Source organism: Lepisosteus platostomus, chromosome 22 (assembly GCF_059453375.1).
Source record: "Lepisosteus platostomus isolate fLepPlt1 chromosome 22, fLepPlt1.hap1, whole genome shotgun sequence".
Classification (NCBI taxonomy): Eukaryota; Metazoa; Chordata; class Actinopteri; order Semionotiformes; family Lepisosteidae; genus Lepisosteus; species Lepisosteus platostomus.
Genome location: NC_142632.1, coordinates 13,818,126 through 13,836,614, shown reverse-complemented (window position 1 = coordinate 13,836,614; position 18,489 = coordinate 13,818,126). Strand labels below are relative to the sequence as shown.

At 39.7% G+C, this 18,489-nt stretch overlaps 1 protein-coding gene across 1 annotated transcript in view; it reads right to left on the bottom strand.

Moving 5' to 3' along the window:
- Positions 1-18,489, bottom strand: part of lhfpl7 (LHFPL tetraspan subfamily member 7) — a 99,406-nt gene that overhangs the window by 50,440 nt on the left and 30,477 nt on the right. The window contains exon 2 of the mRNA XM_088616413.1: positions 16,245-16,383. Coding sequence (XP_088472539.1) covers positions 16,245-16,383 — 139 coding nt within the window. The remainder of the gene's footprint in view (positions 1-16,244; positions 16,384-18,489) is intronic.

Sequence of the window (18,489 nt, the reverse complement as noted above, 5' to 3'; positions counted from 1 at the left end):
AGAAGGGACGACTGCTGAATAAAGAAACAGCTGTGACAGTCACTGTCACTTTGTGTCATTTTGATGTGTCCAATAAGAACAATGACAGAATTCCTGGTTTTGTTAGATGACTTGGTCCTCCACTATAGATGTTCTTACTTATGGGGAGTAACTCACAAAGCAGAAAAGGTCAAGTCCAAATTTCCCTCTGGCCTTTATGGATTATAGCCTCCTAATAATCCCCATCACTGAACTGGCTCCATCACTCTGTTCCCCTCCCCGCTAATAGCTGATGTGTGGTGCTGCACACTGGTGGTGATGGAGGGGAATCCCCTTTACCTGAAAAGCGCTATAGAAGTGTAAGCAATTATTATTATTTTTATTGTTGTTGTCATTATAATCACTGCTGTTATACCACACCGTTGCCATCAAAAGGAAACTGCTGTGCAGAAACAAAGTAAAAGGCGCTGAATTCCAGAGGGAATCAAGGACTTGTGAATTGGAACAGCTCACGTTACCTTTCGTCAAATAATTATTCTTTCCCCAGTGACAGCACCATAAATTAAAATAATTCCTCTAGTGCCACCTTTCACTGGGACGCCACTGGAGCAAAACATCTGGCAGATTGGTTTTAGTTCCAGTGATCTCTTTGAGTATTCAGTGGCAGATGTATATTTTGAACTTTTGGTCTAGCAAATTGAGATTCAAGAGTAATTCAGAGAATTCTTTGCCTCTCTCAAGAATCTTCTTTGTAGGTCAATTTTATAAATAGAAAAAAATATATATACTAAATTCTGAAAATATAAAACCTGATTTGACGTTGACATAAACTACGATTCTGAGTTTTTATTGAGACATTAGTTTGTAGATATTTCTGGCCACATTTGGTAGGATAAATCCAATTGTATTTACAATTTTCAAAACCATCTAAATACATTTGGTTTATTCATGGCACTCTTCTGAAGACCCATATTAAGGGAGCCAAAAAAGTAAAAAGGGATTTTATATAAAGGGATTTTGTGGTAATTGTTTGAATGTAGTTTCAAATAAATTCAGCATGTCACAATGAAAAATGTTTGATTTTAAATTAAAAAACTTGCTTCAGTCATTATTTTTCATGTGCTGTACAAGGACAGTAGTTGTACACAGATGCCGCATAAGATTTGAAGAAAAGGTTAATTAATTTTCTCTTTTTAAAGTTATTATTGCACTGTGTAAAGGGAGTTGGCAGCAGGAATTGTAACATAAGCATTATTAATCTTTGACAATTGTTGCTTTTTTAAATCAATAAATGAGAGCGATAAATACTCATGAAATCATTTAGCCACATCAGTTTCACTTCCAAACAACTGAGGTACAAGTAATACAGTTCATTTTTTATAGAAAATTTCACACCTCTTCACAATCTGTCCCTTAGAAAGTAAACCCTAACAGAATTTAACTATCAGTGTGTGAGCAAAAAAATAAATAAAGTGGAATTGTGCCCAGTCATTAATGTTACTGGGAGTCAAGTTAAATCAAGTTTTTATGGTACTGTATAAATGTGCGCTGTTTATTTTGGACTTGTCTATTATTTTGACACTAACGTTAAAAGTAATATTTTCAGGGCAACTTCCTGTTACATTGAAATGGATTTCCTTTGGAGAATTTTCACAAATATCTTCCTAGTCTGGATGGCTTTAGTGGGAAATCAATATGCACTACTAATTTCTGAAAAGGACTGTTTTACATTCCCCCACAATTTAACGGGCGAGGCATAAGTTCAATTCTGGAACAAGTGTGCTGTCTGCGTGGAGTTCGCATGTTCTCCCCATGATCAGGTGGATTTCCACCAGGTATTCCAGTTTCCTTCCACAGTCCAAAAACATACTGGTAGGGTAACTGGCCTCTGGGAAAACTGGCCCTGGTATGAATGTGTGCTGTTCTGTGTTTGTGTCTGTCTGCCCTGCGGTGGACTGGAGTCCTGTCCAGGCTGTACTCTGCATTTCAACTGTTTCTTGCCAGGACAGACTCAGAACTAGAAGAGGTGGGTGGAAAATGGGTGAATAGATGGTTTATTTAATCTGGAAGGCAAACAACGTGAGAACGGCTCCAAGATCTTATTTGAATAAATAAACGAGGCTGGGCGGAAATAAATTCACGCTGCCACGGTAACAGTGTTGTGACACATGGTGGTGTGTACAAACACGATCTCTAATGAGCTCTTTGCAACATGAGGATCTCAGAGGACCTCAAGCAGAAACTCGGTGCCTGCCGTGCAGTGCTCATAGATGAAAGATTAAAAGAAGTTTTCTGATCCCGTGAGTATCTACACAATAGTGAAGAGAGAAACCACCAGAAAAGAAAAATCAGGAAATCAGGAAAAAAAACAAAATTAAATATGACCCTCGGGCAAGTAGATCTAAAAACAACAGCAAATGTTGAGCAGAACATTCTGGTTCTTCCGGAAAGCACATAAGGGTGGGGCTGTTTATCACAGAATATGCCTTTTGCCAGAATGGATGTGAAACCAATTTTATCAGGGAGTCCAGAAAAAAAAACATTGGCATATACTATATTTCAACTCTCACACACGCTGATGAGGATTCCAAAGGTTTCATAAAAGATCCAGAGTTACAAGAGAGGTCCACACATCCTTCTACTGGAAAGTAATTTCAAGTTGTACTGTGCCAAGGAGCAAACCCACATGCAAACTCAGCCTGCAAAGCAGAAAGCTCCCTGATGCATCTTGCAGAAAAAGCATTAAAATCCAAATATTTCATTAGGAAAGCTGCCCTTCCTAATCTCTACGCCAACATGAGATTATTGTGTATCTATATTGTAAATGATGTATGAAAAACACTGGAGAAAGGAGCAAAGTGTCATTTTCATTTTAAAGTGTTCAGATGTGTAGAATCATAAGCAGCCCCCCATGTCTTCTGGTGGTGACAGATTTAAGCTGCTTTCACAGAGCAGAGCTGGCTTTTCGGGTTATGTGGGAGTTGTACTTTATCATCAAAGAGCACGGAAACAGTTTTTGCCAGAAGCAATCCAATGTAGCAAGGATTAGAAGTATCAAATTAAAAGTTTCTTTTTTGGACAGCTTTATTTTCCCCTACTACAAAACAACAGCACCATTCAAAATATACATTTTTACAATTAGGTAGCTTATTTCTTATTTTTTTAATACTCGAAACTTAATAGGGCATGGCACAATTACTATTTACTAATTCCCTAGCTAAACTAATTATTTACTGGTTAGTCTGACATACAGTAAAAACAGTACCTATGGTATGCGTTTGCTATAACTGCATATTAAAAGGAACACTGGTCATGCCTTAAAGTTTTTTAAATGATTTTTTATCTATTGCTTTTAAAGACGAATGTGTGCTTTTGGAGTAAACTCACATAGTGATAGAAAACAAAGGTACAGTATTTGAAACACCTATGATTATAACAAAGTAAAACTTCTAGAAGAGAAGAAACATAAAAAATCGTATATAAACTTGCAATCTGCAATAGGTTCTCACTTGCCAACTGTATGTTAAGGGGAAGTGAGGAAGTGCAGATAAGCTCCAGTAACCCGCTTGCCCACGGCGCCACTCATCGTTTGATAGGCTGCAAGACCAGCAATGCCTTACAGAGGGTCAGCACTGATTGGAAGGGAAGCATATCCCTCACTGACATCACTGAAGTCACTGCAGAAATCTCTATATCTCAAGCGGAGGCCAAGAAACACATGCAAAAGAAAACAAAGCCAAAGCTACAAAGCTAAACCTGGCTAGGAAACGCTAAGCAATAACATTTGAATGTCTCACAGACAGGAGCCAGGGACAACATCCTTAAGGTTTGTTTTCTCCCACATTATTATGCCACTTGATTCTGTCAAAACAACCTTCATTTCCAGAAGACAACCGGCAGAGTGACTCAGTTCTCCTAGTTGCTGATCATGACTGTCTGGCATCATCGGTCAAACTATTGATCTTATTTTGAAATCAGTCAAGAGGATGAGGAGGGAGTGGGGGTGGTGATTTCAGAAACCTGAAAAAATGTTTTCCTCTGGTCTCCGGTGTACACTGAAATACAACACAGTGCTTCTTTACATTACATCTTTAACTGCGGCCAAGCTTCCCGTTTCCTTAATAAATGCATCCCAAAATGGGAATCCAGTCCCTGTTAAATCAATCGCACCCGTTCCTTCTGCATCTTCCAGTGGGCAGCTTTCACTCAGAGCAGCTATGATATCCTGGACTCCACATCCTTCAGACCTCAGGCCTCAGACAGAAGCAGTCAACCCACGCAGGCCTCAGACATAAGCAGCCAAGCCAAGAGACCTTGAGTGGGGAGGGAGGTCAGACAGTTTTCACCTGCAGTAAATAATATTCGGGGAAGGTGATGTCGGGGCTGCAGGGAGGCGGCAACTCCTGTCACCCAGACAGCAGTAATCGTATTGAGAAGAAAGGAAGAATTATGGCGGCAATCTTCAATTATCCCTCCACCTTCTGTGATTCCTGACATGCAATTCATCCCTGTAAACGTGACCACCCACAAAACCCTGGGATTAGTATTCCATGAGTTAACAGTCCCTTCTTGGCCATAGATCACCAGCTGTGCTCTCGAGATTGAAAAAAACACTGTCATTGAGCCTGATGGGGAGCACAAATATACATGGATCACAAGAGGACAGGAGCAGGCAGGCTCTTCTGTGTGCTGAGCAGAGAGACCCCTTCCTCTTAATAAGACAAAGCTAATGGGATACTGACCTTTCAAAGTGCTGGAACTTGAGCACGCATTGAACACTTCCCAGCCATGACATACTGAATTCTTCTTCCAAAGAAAGGCCATACATGCTATTTATAAATAATACAAGACCACTGGAAGAATGCTAGTGATATTATACTTTAATTAATTATATAGGTGTATTTGAGAGTGCTTATGTGAAATTAAATTGATTCTGGCATTAAATTTGGTGCAGTCTTGATGAGTTCAATGAGTAGGACTAAAGGGAAAAGTAAAAACTCTTATATAAGGAAATATAGAGACATCTTCGATACTGCCTGAACTAAAGCAGTCTCAGATTGAAAAAGCAGACAATGGCACTCAACCAACACAAATGCACGTGCGATAAACAAGAAAGACAGCAGGATTCCATTACTCATCTAATCTTCACCTTCACTTTATAATTAAAGTGCAACTCAAGCTAACCTACAGCCAAAAACAACTGTGCTACACTGTGAAACAGACTAATCAGTTCCCAAGACTTGCCAAGAGTGTGATCACTGTGCAGGATTTAGAGTGTCATCAAGGCCCAAGACCACTAAGATGGTATTGTTCCTATTAATGGGCTTGCATTATAAAATATATCCCCAGCCAGGCAGTTATTCCGGGGGCACGCACAGATCTGACTGGAAACCGAGTTGGGTTGTATTGCTCCCGAAGGTGTTAAAAAACATCACAGTGCAGATCAGCGAAGGTTTGAAATGAGTTTTGTTACAATAAAGGCCGTTTTCCAGAGAACACACAACACACACAAAATGCATCTTCCAGTAATGCTCTACAATCAATCATTCTCAAAGGGTTTTTATAATCTCAGTAAAGCCTGGGTTCATCTCTGGTGTTACCCTGAATGGGTGTTTAGTGAAGCCTTAGGAATAGCATTTACAGATTTCCATGTGCAAGACAACGGAATGCAAACAGTTTAAATGTCACACGTGGTTTCTGTACAAAATATAACAGGTGTTTGTCTCCCTGCTTATGCACATCAAATTCTGCACCCTCCCTGCGTGGAAGTCTGCATGTCTGTTTGTCCCTTATAGGGAGCATCTCTTCTGCATAGGCTTTTTGACCTTTCTGTGTGCCCTGACTGTGCTTCGGCATAGCCGCATACTGTGCTGTACAGTGAAGCATTTCAGTTTTATTCACAATGTTGAATCTCCTTGGAATCTACAGAGTTCCAGTGCACAACATGAGCTAAGGTTCCTCTTACACCAATAGCCAAATAAGACAAATAGGCACATCAAGGTTATGATGAATTCTTTTCTTTTTTAAGTGCCTTGAAAAGGCACCTGCGCTGTATTAAGAACAGGGGGAAAACAGGCCAGACAAGTCAAGTCTTGATGTTCTTAGTGCAGCCTTTTTATTGTGGATTATGAAAAATCAAGCAAAGCAGGAGAAAGATTTCCAAGGAATATTTTGTTTCGAAACACTGAAGCAAAATCCCAATGGTTTATTTCTCTTGAATTACCTGTGTGTTAACACAGCTCACAGCTGCCAGTACCTGCTGGTGTATGTCCTGGAAAGGAGTGTATCAAGGCATGGCATAGACATCACACTCCCACAGAGAATACTCTCATTCAAAACCATGGGAACCGTAGCTGAAGTGTTAATGTCGTACAGTATGTATGTATGACGGCTGTCTTGTATTACAGAGAGAGGCCTTTTTAAATGAACACTCCCCAGAAAGAGCAAGTTTATTTTTCCCACAGTGTGTCCACACCCATGACAAAAAAACTGGCAAGAACTGGCTCCATTTCATCACAGCTGTATTTTGTATACATCAAATACACCCATTTTAATAAAGGACTTAATATTATTCATTATTAAAAACAAATTTTTCATTGTGGTGGAGTAAAATTCCCTTTATAGTATAAAACCAAATATAGAAATGTAACTGCAATATAAATGCACACAGCACTATAATGCATATCTCAGTAATCCCTGCTTCAGAAATGAGTAACCCTTTCATTTTGGTCATTTTATATTAACATGCAACACGAGAGCCGTCTATTATTCTGGTGAGCCCTCATGGAAAGCAACAGAAGAGTTGTGTGACCTCAGTGTGACCTTTCCCTGATGTGGGTACAAAGTCAAACCTGGCTAAGAAACTAAGCAATAACATTTAAATGTCTCACAGACAGTAGCCAGGGACAAAATCCTTAAGGTTTGTTTTCCCCCACATTGCCATGCTTCTCCATTCTGCCGAAACAATGCTGTGTGCATTTATGGCAAGCTAAGTTTAAGAAAGTGTTCATTTCCAGAAGACAACCGGCAGAGTGACTCAGTTCTCCTTGTTGCTGATCATGACCGTCTGGCATCATCGGTCAAACTATTGATCTAATTTTGAAAACAGTCAAGAGGATGAGGAGGGAGAGGGGGTGGTGATTTATGAAGTTAGTGTGATGATCTAAGTGGACTGGACCGGTTCTTAAGGTAAGGAGAAAAAGCATGTTTCGGCAGACAAAATGTTGTTTGTTTGTTTCTCTTTCCAGCCTGGAATAAACCTTTACTTGTTCCTTTGCAGCTCCCTATTTGAACGACTTAGGGCTTTCCGATGTCAGCCAATGCACCCGCTTGGCTAGGTAGTGAAATAAAGTGACTCACAAACAAAGCCTGCTCTGTCAACTGTCCTCCTTTTTTTCACCCTATTTCTACAGAATCCTGAGCTCTGATTGTGTTGGAAGTCCTCCACACAGGTGAGAGGGAACACTAAAAAAAATAGTTCAAGTAGGGATCTGCGTCAGCATGTGTAGGCTGCAAAGGAACAAGTAAAGGTTTATTCCAGGCTGGAAAGAGAAGAAAGGCTCCACAGCCGAAATATCTTTGTATTACATACAGATTTGTGTCCACACACATACACATTTGTGTATGTTCCAATGCAAAAAGATATAGAATTAATGAAACAGAACACCAAGGCTAGAACTACCACTTCCTTCGAGGCCTCCACTTGAGTGGCCCACATGCATGCATTGTTTCTGAAGGCGGACAGAGACTCGAACAGACAGAAATGGAAAAGGGGCACGTCTTCGGCACACCTGTACCGACCTCTATCTTGTCAAAGCAAGGCCTCCTCGCGCTGCGTGCAGAGAGAAATGGCTCGGCTCCCCGTCATCATCATTTAAAATTATAGCCCACATTAATGTAGCAGCCTTATCGTTTCAGCAGCTCATATTACCTGTCAGTCATCTTTCACGACTTCAATCTCATCAAGGCAGACGCCAAATAACGCATACCACTGCCAGCATGCCTACGACAGACTCCAACAATGAGTGTCTTTCACTCACGCCCTCACCAGCGAGACTGCAAGCTAGACTGTACTGCTCCAAAATACGTGAGGCCAGTATCTCACTGTCCTTTCTGCAGAGCCATCACTAACAGCAATCTGGAAATAAGGAACGGCTGTACCACACTCAACACACAAAGGCCATGGGATTTCATTATCAGAAAAAAAGTTCAGCAAGGGACCTTCACAAAGAAGTTAAGGTAGCTGAAAATAAACAGCACTGTCCACAAACGATATATTTAACCTCAATGGCAAACCTTTCCTGGACTCAAATCTCCACCAAAACCATAGCATAGGTTCTTTAATGTAGGAAACAGGAATGCTTTTTGTTCATTTGTCTGTGACAAAGAGTTTCTATCTATTTTACTGTATAATTACAGAACATTTGAATTCAAATATTCTGAAACTAAAGAGACAGCAGCTGGCAAGCACTGTAATTTGTAAAGTCATTTTTTTCCCCACTATAAAGCGAAATCCCTGCAAATGTATTTTAGTATTAACTCTTTGTGACCAAAAAATCACCTCGCTGCAGATTGTTCATTAATTATAATTAGCTCACATTCCACTACCACTTAGGAATGAGAATTAAATTAGTCAAAGATTTGCCAGTCATTAAAATAAACAGCGTTTAAGTGTGGAGATACAAATTCAAAATGCTGAACTTATTTAGGTTGCTAATGCAAACAAAATACACATAACTTCAAACCAATGAAATTACATTTTATTATATGATATACAGTACATTTTATGATAAGATATAATAATATAAATCACAAGAAAACATTTGGGGCTGTCATTTCAAGATAACAATGATCTTGGAGTTCATCAAAAATAAAAAAAAAGTTTAATTTAACCTTTGTGAGAGTCTACAACTCATAGGCTTTCTAGTTTCCCTTAAAGTAGCACGAACAGGAAATAACGGCTTGCTCTAGCAAGTAATTAGACCAAACTTCAAAAAAGGTATTGTAGCCATCAATCAGGTTACCTTTCCATGAAATGATTAATATTACAGCAATCACATGAGCTGTTTTTTTTCTCCCAAAATAATATCCACCATCAGTGTATATCACAATATCAGGCTTAACTAAAGGCTCCGTGACAGCAACCCTAAAGTCATCATTGTGAAGGGTCTGAGACCAGGCTGGATAATAGATATGGTGCTTTCCAATACAAAAACTCCCTGAAGCAGGAGGTAATTGAGCCAAGTGAGTCATTACTCACACAAAGCATGTCTGCAACTTGGCAAAGCTCTGAGCCTTCAGAGGAGCAGCACTCATGCAATATGAATGTCTATAGTACAAAGTGTGTGATGGGCTTTTGGTGAGGGAGGGGGGAGATGGGAACCCATCTTTACTTCAGATCTTTTCAGATGCCAAGTTTTTCCAGATAAAAAAGTGCAATTACTGTATACTGGACAGAAGGTCATCCCAGCTTTTTCAAATTGTTATAAAAAAGACCATCCCTTTAAAACGCAGGAAGCTGGGCTACTACAGGAAATGTGACAGCGCCGGTGCCTAAGATTATGTATGGCTGCAATAACTCCAAAGTACCGAATGGTTATTTCTATCAAGGATGATAGGCTGATGATGTATTTGCAGATTCAGCTTTTTTTGTCTGTGCTTTACTGCATGTTCTACAGTGTATAAAAATAGATGCACTCGCAGATTTACATACTATGGGCCTCTCATGATTAACAGTGTCCAAGCCACAAATCGGGAGTGTGCATTGAAACACCACATTCACAAACTGCAATCAGAACCATCAGAAAGCCTAAATTCAGAAGGCATCCAAATGTACAAGCATTAATTATGCTACATGCCTGCAAGCATAGGCAAATAATGTGGAGAGTTAAAAGTGATGGGATTTTTTTCCGAGAAAAGAAATATGACAGTGGTATTAACATTGCTCCAAAGTAAAATTTTCTGAATGGCAGAATTTGTCAGATATGTATATTAGAAGAGGACCTAATTGGGGCCACACCTTGGATGCTCCCAGGTGGCTCAACTACTGAGCTCCATGGCCCAAAACCCCCAGATTCCAGCCTGGGTCACGGGCGGGATTATCCAAGAGGCCGAGCGCCACTGGGATGATGGTTGGGATTGGTGTTCTAAAGCAAGCGTTCCCAGTCCTGCTCCATGAGGCACACACACACGACAGACCATCGTAATGACCTAACCAAAAGCCTCATTGAACTAACAAGCTAACAGATCAAAAGAGCATGTCTGTGAAGGCCAATGACTGAGGCGGTGTCACAGACGTCTGCTCTTTATTTATTCAAACTGGGCGGATATCAAGTAAAAACACAGCTAATAAAGAAACCCTTTACAATTCCCACCACTTTTAACATGTTATATCCACTATTAAATACTTTACACATGTTTATTGGCTTTATCTCTGCGCAAAACTCAGCCTTCAAAATCATCCCCCTGAAAGATGATTTAATCAATATCTGAGTCAGTCTTGCAACAAGAGCTAGGTAGTCCTAAATTTTCATAGGATTAAAACAGTCAGGGATAAAAAGAACACATCCTGGAAAGCGTGCCCAGTAAATTACTGCCACTTTAAATGCTTGGATGGCCAATTAACAGAATATATGTGATAGTGTATCTGGAGTACTGTACAGGCACCGATTATAAGCATGACATCAAAAGAAACGGAGATCAAACAGTGGAGTTGACAATCTATTTCGAGTCTGATACATGCATCGTGACCAATGTGTTTGCAGGGAAGCAGGCAAGTCTATCTCGTTCAAATCTTCGACAATGCATTATTTGGAGCTGAAAATCAGTCCGCTCCTGGCAAAATAAGTGGATGTGCAGAAATGAATTACTGTCGTTCGCCATGCTTATGAAAAATATAATAGATTGCATAGAAATAAATGAACCTTCACACCCATACCAAAATACTGAGGAAAACCTACAAATTCTGAAGGGATTAATACTGTGACATACAGGTAAGTGCTCTTTGGGTTGTGTTTTAGGTACATTTATAATTTGAATTAGGTTTCGGGCACCTAAACTAGTAACTACAGCAATCAAGTCCAAAAGCAACTGCACCGCTCAGCTCCAGTGTGACTACTTTCGCTGATCAGGCCACTATAATTTTTTTTAAATTAGTTCTAAGACAAGGAAAAAAAACAAGACTCAGCTTCCAGATTACAAAAGGAATATTTTCAGTGCACGTACAAGAAACGTTGTTGTATTTTTATATTTTACAGGATAACCAAATTCTGAAGCTCTATCATTACATATCCTCCACCAGCAAAGATAATCTCAAAGGTAGGCTGTTCTATATCTCTCATGATCACTCTTGTATCACAACATTCTGGAATTGTGTTATTTTGTTTTATAATAATAATTGCTTACACTTATATAGCGCTTTGCTGGACACCCCTCCATCATCACCAATGTGCAGCCCCACCTGGATGATGTGACGGCAGCCATAGTGCACCAGTACTCTCCCCAGACACCAGCTCTCAGTGGGGGAGGAGAGCAGAGTAATGAAGCCAATTCATAGATGGGGATTATTAGGAGGCCACAATTGGTAAGGACCAATGGGAAATTTGGCCAGGACGCCAGGGTTACACCCCTACTCTTTTCGAGAAATGCCCTGGGATTTTTAATGACCACAGATAGTCAGGACCTCGGTTTTATGTCTCATCCGAAGGACGGTGCCTGCTTACAATATAGTGTCCCCGTCACTATACTGGGGCATTAGGACCCACATGGATCGCAGGGTGAGCACCCCCTGCTGGTCCCACTAACACCTCTTCCAGCAGCAACCTTAATTTTGCCCAGGAGGTCTCCCATCTAGGTACTGACCAGGTACTGAACAGGCTCACACCTGCTTAGCTTCAGTGGGTTGCCATTTGTGAGTTGCAGAGTGATATGGCTGCTGGCTTATCCTTATTCATTATCCCTCTTGATTGGTTCTATTCAATCAAACAATCAATCAAAGTTTATGTATCAAATGCACAACAATACTGCATGCAGCAGTAGTTGCTGGAAATGAAATATCTTTTCTATGAGCTCACCAGGGGGATAAAAATCACAAAATTAAAGTTACAAAATAAGGTTACATAATAATAGAGCAAAAGAAATTTAATAAGATAAACTCAGACAAAACTCAATATGAATAGAGCTGCTATGTGTCCAGGGTGTATGCAATATATTATGTCCAAGTAGTGCAGTAAGTGCAGACTTAGTGACAGTGAATTGAATAATATGAAATGATTTCCTACAACAAAGGATTCTAGTCTTCAACTTCAAAACGTAGCAGAAAGAAGACCTGTTCTTTTTGGGGGGGATTCATTATTGAAAACATTGTTTTCAAAATATTTGGCAAATAGGAAATCATAGAAAACAGCACCTGAAGATTAAAGAAGGTTCAACTAAGCCATCAGAATTATGAATCTCCTATATTACTTATTGTTTATATTACTTTTTTTTCACAGTCATGATAGCTAGCATGTCAAAGAATGACACTGAAAATGAAACACAGATCCAGTTTATCTGTATAAGATTATCCACCATCTTTTCCTGAGGCCACCACAAACTGAGTTTTGAAAGGGTTAACATCCAAATATGAAATATGTATAGATGTTTATCATCCAGCTTTTATAGGAGGGCTATTTTAGTTGCACAGAGATGGCAGTTTTACAGAGGGCTCATCTGCTTCAATGAACTTAACATCAAATTGTTCCACTAGACACACAGTATGAATGCACTGCTTCCACTGGCCTGTAACTACAAAGCAAGCACGCATGAAAAAAAATGAAATTAAAAAAACAGATTTATCGGCTTTAGCAATAGGATCTTTCTGTTTCCTCTTACACTTCAAAGATCAGTTATTTGTGAATGAAATGTCGAACCAAAATGCAGAAGCACCACCATCCTGACAGCAGCTACTACTTTCATCTACAAGATACCCTCTGGGAATCAATTAGCAAACAGACATGACTTTGCTCAGAATTACCAGCAGGTTTATTGAGGAGGCAAAATATCATTACTCTGTAAATGTCTGAGTGATAAGGAAATCCTGGGGAAAAATCTGCCCTTTTGTGTTTTGTGCCAGAGCCTCTCTTGCAGACTGGGTGTGCTGAAGCCCCTCAGCTTAATTAGCAACGACGCCCGTGACACAGGCAGCACTGTACAGAGACAGCATCCAGTACAGACAGCCTTAGCTCTTGGGTCCTGGGTTCAGGACATGCAGAGGGGAGTTTGCAATGTTAGGCAGTTAACAACGACTGCTTTGAAGCTGTTTGGAGAACATGACCTGGAAAATACTTACTTATGGTCGCAGACTTTTATCAACCAACTTGAAACACCTTAGTCCAAATCAACATGCAACAGGACTGAAATTATATTTAAGGAACCACTTCATGTACTTAACTTCAATTTTAAACAGACCAAGAGGCAAGTCAAGTGTCTTCATAAATTTTAATTTGTCAATATGGGTTTAAGATGCATTTTCCCTTATTTACTTACTGCAATACCTCTGGGCCCTCTGTGGTTAACTTTTGCTTGCTACTGTAGGTTTAGAACAAGAAATCCAATTTAGCTCACTGCTCAGGTTTTTCATAAGTGGTAAAATCAAACCCGGTTTAGTTCAAGTATTGCAAACAGGTTGGAAACACCGACTGAAACAGTGTTTTCTTTCAGTAGGCAAAAACCTTTTCAACATACAGTGCAACAGACACTGGCAGAAGTCTAAATGAGATATCTTTGATAATGATAATGAGGAGCAACAATATCCTATTATCTTAATAAGATATCTTATCTTAGATAATGAAGAGTAACAACATACTGTATGCATGTAATGATCATCAAGTTTACCCAAAGCTTCCATTAGTATTTTCTATTGTAACAGGTTTTGACAGTTATTAACACAAGAAAAAATGTTTGTCATTTAGCAATCGAAAATTCACATTGAGCAGAATCTTCAAAAACTTGATTACTACAACTAAAGACAAACTACATGTGAGCAGCCAAAATGAAGCGCTATAGTCAACCATCCATCACATTTACCAGTCCACTCTAATTGTCTTGTTGTCAAGTGTTCCTCATCATGAACCTCATTTATTCCTCTCTACACAGCAATACGGTTAAAAGCCTATTGTCTGTACTATAATACAAAATTTCTGGAAAAGACAGCCATAGATTTTTATTTCTATGAATGATAAAGAAATTGCTGGGTGAAAAGAGCAGAACAGTGCAAATTGTCTAAGACATTTTCACAGCCATGTATATTAATGCACATACTGCAGGTATCTGAACCTGGCATTGTACCTGGTGTACTCATACTACTTGCTGTAGTCTAGAAAGAGTTATTAAAGACATTGTTTTTATGTTTGCACTGTAAAGCAATGACTACACTGTTTGTTTTCTGAAATGAGAGCTATTTTAGAACCGAGCCTTTTGTCTTAATAAAGGAAGGGGAGTGGACATGAGAATGCCAGTCCAGCTTTCATTTATTTTAATAAAGTCCTCACTTCAGTGAACTGGTAATTCTCCATGTACAGTACATACCCTTAGGGAATTTCAACATTTGTGTTTTGAAGACGCCAAGGCACATAAACAACTTCCTTTTACTTACCCCATGACCTTATTTTGTTTTAATTAAAGGAAGGGGATATTTCAGACCTGCATACAATTCTATTTAAATGATGTCCATAATTAGGATTTTAAATACACTGCACTAAATCAATTTGTCTATTACTTGATGGTGCAAGGAACATTAAATTTGAAAATTGCTGCTGTGTAATGTTTACAGTGACACTTTGCTATTAACTGAATGCAGGGTCTTATTAAAGAAAGCCGCAGACTCTCTGAACCACTGACCTGCATTAAAGACATATAATTTTCTTTTTACAACACACACTAAATCGTTCTTCTGGTATAGCCTAATTCCAACTGCCACGTGATCCTAGCAACCTCTGTTGCCAAGCAGGTTATTTGCTTCTGGGATTTAAAAGAAATATATTCTGTTTTTTTATTCTAATACTGCAAGGTAGTCATAGTAATAGTACTGAATAGTGATACTTTAATACTGCAAGGCAGAAACAATAATAGCAATACAGTTTAATAGTAACACTTTAGAACTACGAGATAACGGTGTTTTCTATCAAAATCACAAAAATGTATTTTTTGGGGTTATGAGCAGACCAGTATGATTTCCTTTTTTATTATTTTTGTAGATGTAATGATTATATACAGCTCTTAGGAAAAGAAAACAAACCCTTATTAATTTTTGTCACGTCTCAGCAGAACACTACTCAGCCTTTCTCGTGAATTACCTTGAAATTGCATTAGCTCAAAAGTTTTTTAAGCTGAGATAAGTGGTTTTTATCTTTTCATATTAGCATCCTTTTCAACATACACTAATTTGCTTCACAGGTGTATATTCTTGTTTGTGTGAGGTCAGTTATTAATAATATTCTTTATAAACCATTCAATGTAATCATGGGTTTCTATAAATCTTCACTTAATATACTGTAAGTTCAGAATTTCTGCATTTCTGAATGATTTCTTATCATATTTACCTTTTCACAATTGTTCTTGAATAATAAATTCATGCAAAAGATTGGCAACAGAACACAGCAAAGTCAGTGCAAACTAGCAAAACATCCACCTTTTAACCAAATATGGTAACAAGCTCTCAGTATACCACCAGTTAAAAAACTAAAAGATACAATTTGTCAGCTTCTGCCAAAAATATCCTGAAGGGAAAAAAAAGATGCCTGATAAAACCAGAAACAGAATCTCATTTCAGAAGTATGAGATTCTGCAGCAAAGTGCATTTTGTGAAATGAATTAATGAACCACCAGTGTCTGAAATCCAGATATTAATTCCTGGTATCAAAACACAGTGCGCTCTGTACTGGAGTGGTTTCTCGGTTGCTCACATGGTATTAAGATGTCAGATGTAAGGTATTTTTTTTCTAGAAAGAGTGTAGACAGAGGGAACATTGGGTACCAGACAGTGGAGATTCATCTTCAGGGAAAGAGCAAGTAGATGCTTTGAGGAAAAAAATACTTAAAATGTACAAACTGGTTTCCTCTGGTCAGGGCTCTTTATTAAGAACTTACAGTAAGAGGCACTCATGCATATTGCATTAGTAACTTAGAAGATGCGAGAAATACAGGGGGTTAGAGAGCATGCAGGAGAGAAATGTTATACAGGCTGGTGAATCTGCCCAGGTAAGCCCAGGTAAGGCCTGTACACTAACCTGCTGTTGTCTGCATATATCCTGCCAGCGTGCAGGCCCTCCTCTCACACACTCCGCTGGGGAGGAACACCGTGATGATCGCCACCAGTGAGCTCACTGCCAGGAGCGCACAGCCACCAGAGCACAGCACGGCACTGGTCTGAAACAACAAGAAGATCAGGCGTCACTCTACAGACCGTGCAGGCCCGACATCACAACGGTCAATCCCAGACCCAGCTCTCGCACGACAATTTTCCCCTTACGTGACCGAGTTTGGAAGCACAACGATAAAGGTGCTAACACAAAACTGTTGTTTTTTTTTTAGAGAGAGGACGATGCAGCAAAAGAGGGCGCTTTTTTCACAGTGTGAAAGGAAAGCTCCTACTTCACATCTGATTTGCACAGGACCTGTTCGTGATTAGACCACGGATTGGGGGAGGGTGATACCTGCTACGCAATGAAAGACAATGATTGGGCTGGGTGGTACCAACTGGCTGGCACCTCCTGAGCCATTCGAGCGCCTGGGAGGTGCACCAGGTCCTACCGGGCCCAGTCCAATCGGCTGGGCTCACACTGGAGAGGGCCCACTCAATGGTCTGATTGCAAGCAAATTGGCTGTAAATTCGCAACAGAGTATCGTCACTGTATTGTAGTTTGATTGAAGGCAGGAACAGACATTTAAACAGTTAAACAACCACTCATATTTCTGCAATATACCAAGAATTAATGATTTCAAGGACCTTGTTTCAGCTGGCTGACATCCAGCAAGATGGCACGGTTTTTCTGGGCCTCGCTGAAACTATCACTGATTAACAGAATCCCATCCCACAGCAGAGCTTCTGGGAGAAGAGCTATTTATTCCCAGCTATGAAGCCTGTCTTCCCAACTCCCAGCGAAGAGTTTTGATCTTGGTTTTGATCTCCGGCTCTTCATTAGGCTGTCCCCGACCTTTGATGAAGCAGGTTGCTCCTCGCTTGTACGGCGAATCGAACAATATATTTCAGCCGGTGGACCGGGGTCCCTGGAGTGATTAGAATTCTGACTACGGAGATAATGGCAAATGTATTACATGCATGAGGGAATTATGCAACTAATACAAGCGTCATTAAGCGTCTTCCTTGTGTTCCGGCGGGCCGAGTGACAGATTAAAAAAAAAATCAGGAGGGACCAAAAATTTACGCCTGACCGGGGGATTTAATTAAAATGTACATAGGGAGGCATGCAGAATCAGGAAGTTTTTCTTCAGTTTTTAAATAAGCGGAGAAAAGAAAAGAATGGAGTTCTTTCAGTGCTGTATGAATGCCCTCGTGTCTTCACTTGGCTTCTCCCCACCACTGTCTAATTTCTAGCACAATTATACCACGGAACTGCCCCCACCCCACCCCACCCCCCACCAACCCCAGTCCCCGCCCCATTAGAAGAAAGAAGGTTACACTCTCATAAACATAATTGCATTGGGGAACGCAGAAAGGAGCTGAGGGTGGAAAATGCAAAATGACTAGTAATGTGCCATTTCACAGCAGAGAGCCAGCTAATGATGATGAGAGATCGTTCAAAAAAGATCAGAAATTGAAAACTGAGACAAGGTTTGCAAGATGAAAAGAGGCCGTGGAAACACAATAATGAGGGATTTCGTCTCAGCATTCATATATTCATGTGTACGTCTCTTTCTAGTTCAGTAATCTGGGCATACTTCATACTAGAAAGCATTCTTGTCTGCTATCAACCTGCCGTAAATATTGAGCTCGGAGACTGACACTCTTTTCAAAAAATAATATCAATATTACACCATAGGGTACAAAAGCTTGTTTACTGGAGTTTCCATCATTTCTATGTCAGGCACAAACAATTCCTTCAAGATTTAATTAGCATTTAATATCTCCTGGAACCTTCACAAGTACTCACACAGAACAGCCCTTACCTTACCATGGGTAAACTTATGCATAGCTCACTATATTCAGTAAGACATGTTAAGCTACTCTAATAGAATACAGCTTATTATACTAATTTTGTTCAAAAAGACTCCACTGAGTGCACAGATCACTGTTGAAAAATATTGGTCAAGACAAATTTCTATCCATTAAGGAGAAATACTACAGGGCAAAAGAGAAAAAAAAAATAAGAAATCAGACATGAAAGAATTGTGCCATCTTGGGTTTGGAATTGGTAAAAAGAAGTAGGATCAAACAACCTGGAGCTTTAAAAAATAGTCTGACTTTAATTAGCTCCTTACAATGTCTGACTGTTCAGCATGCAATACACACTA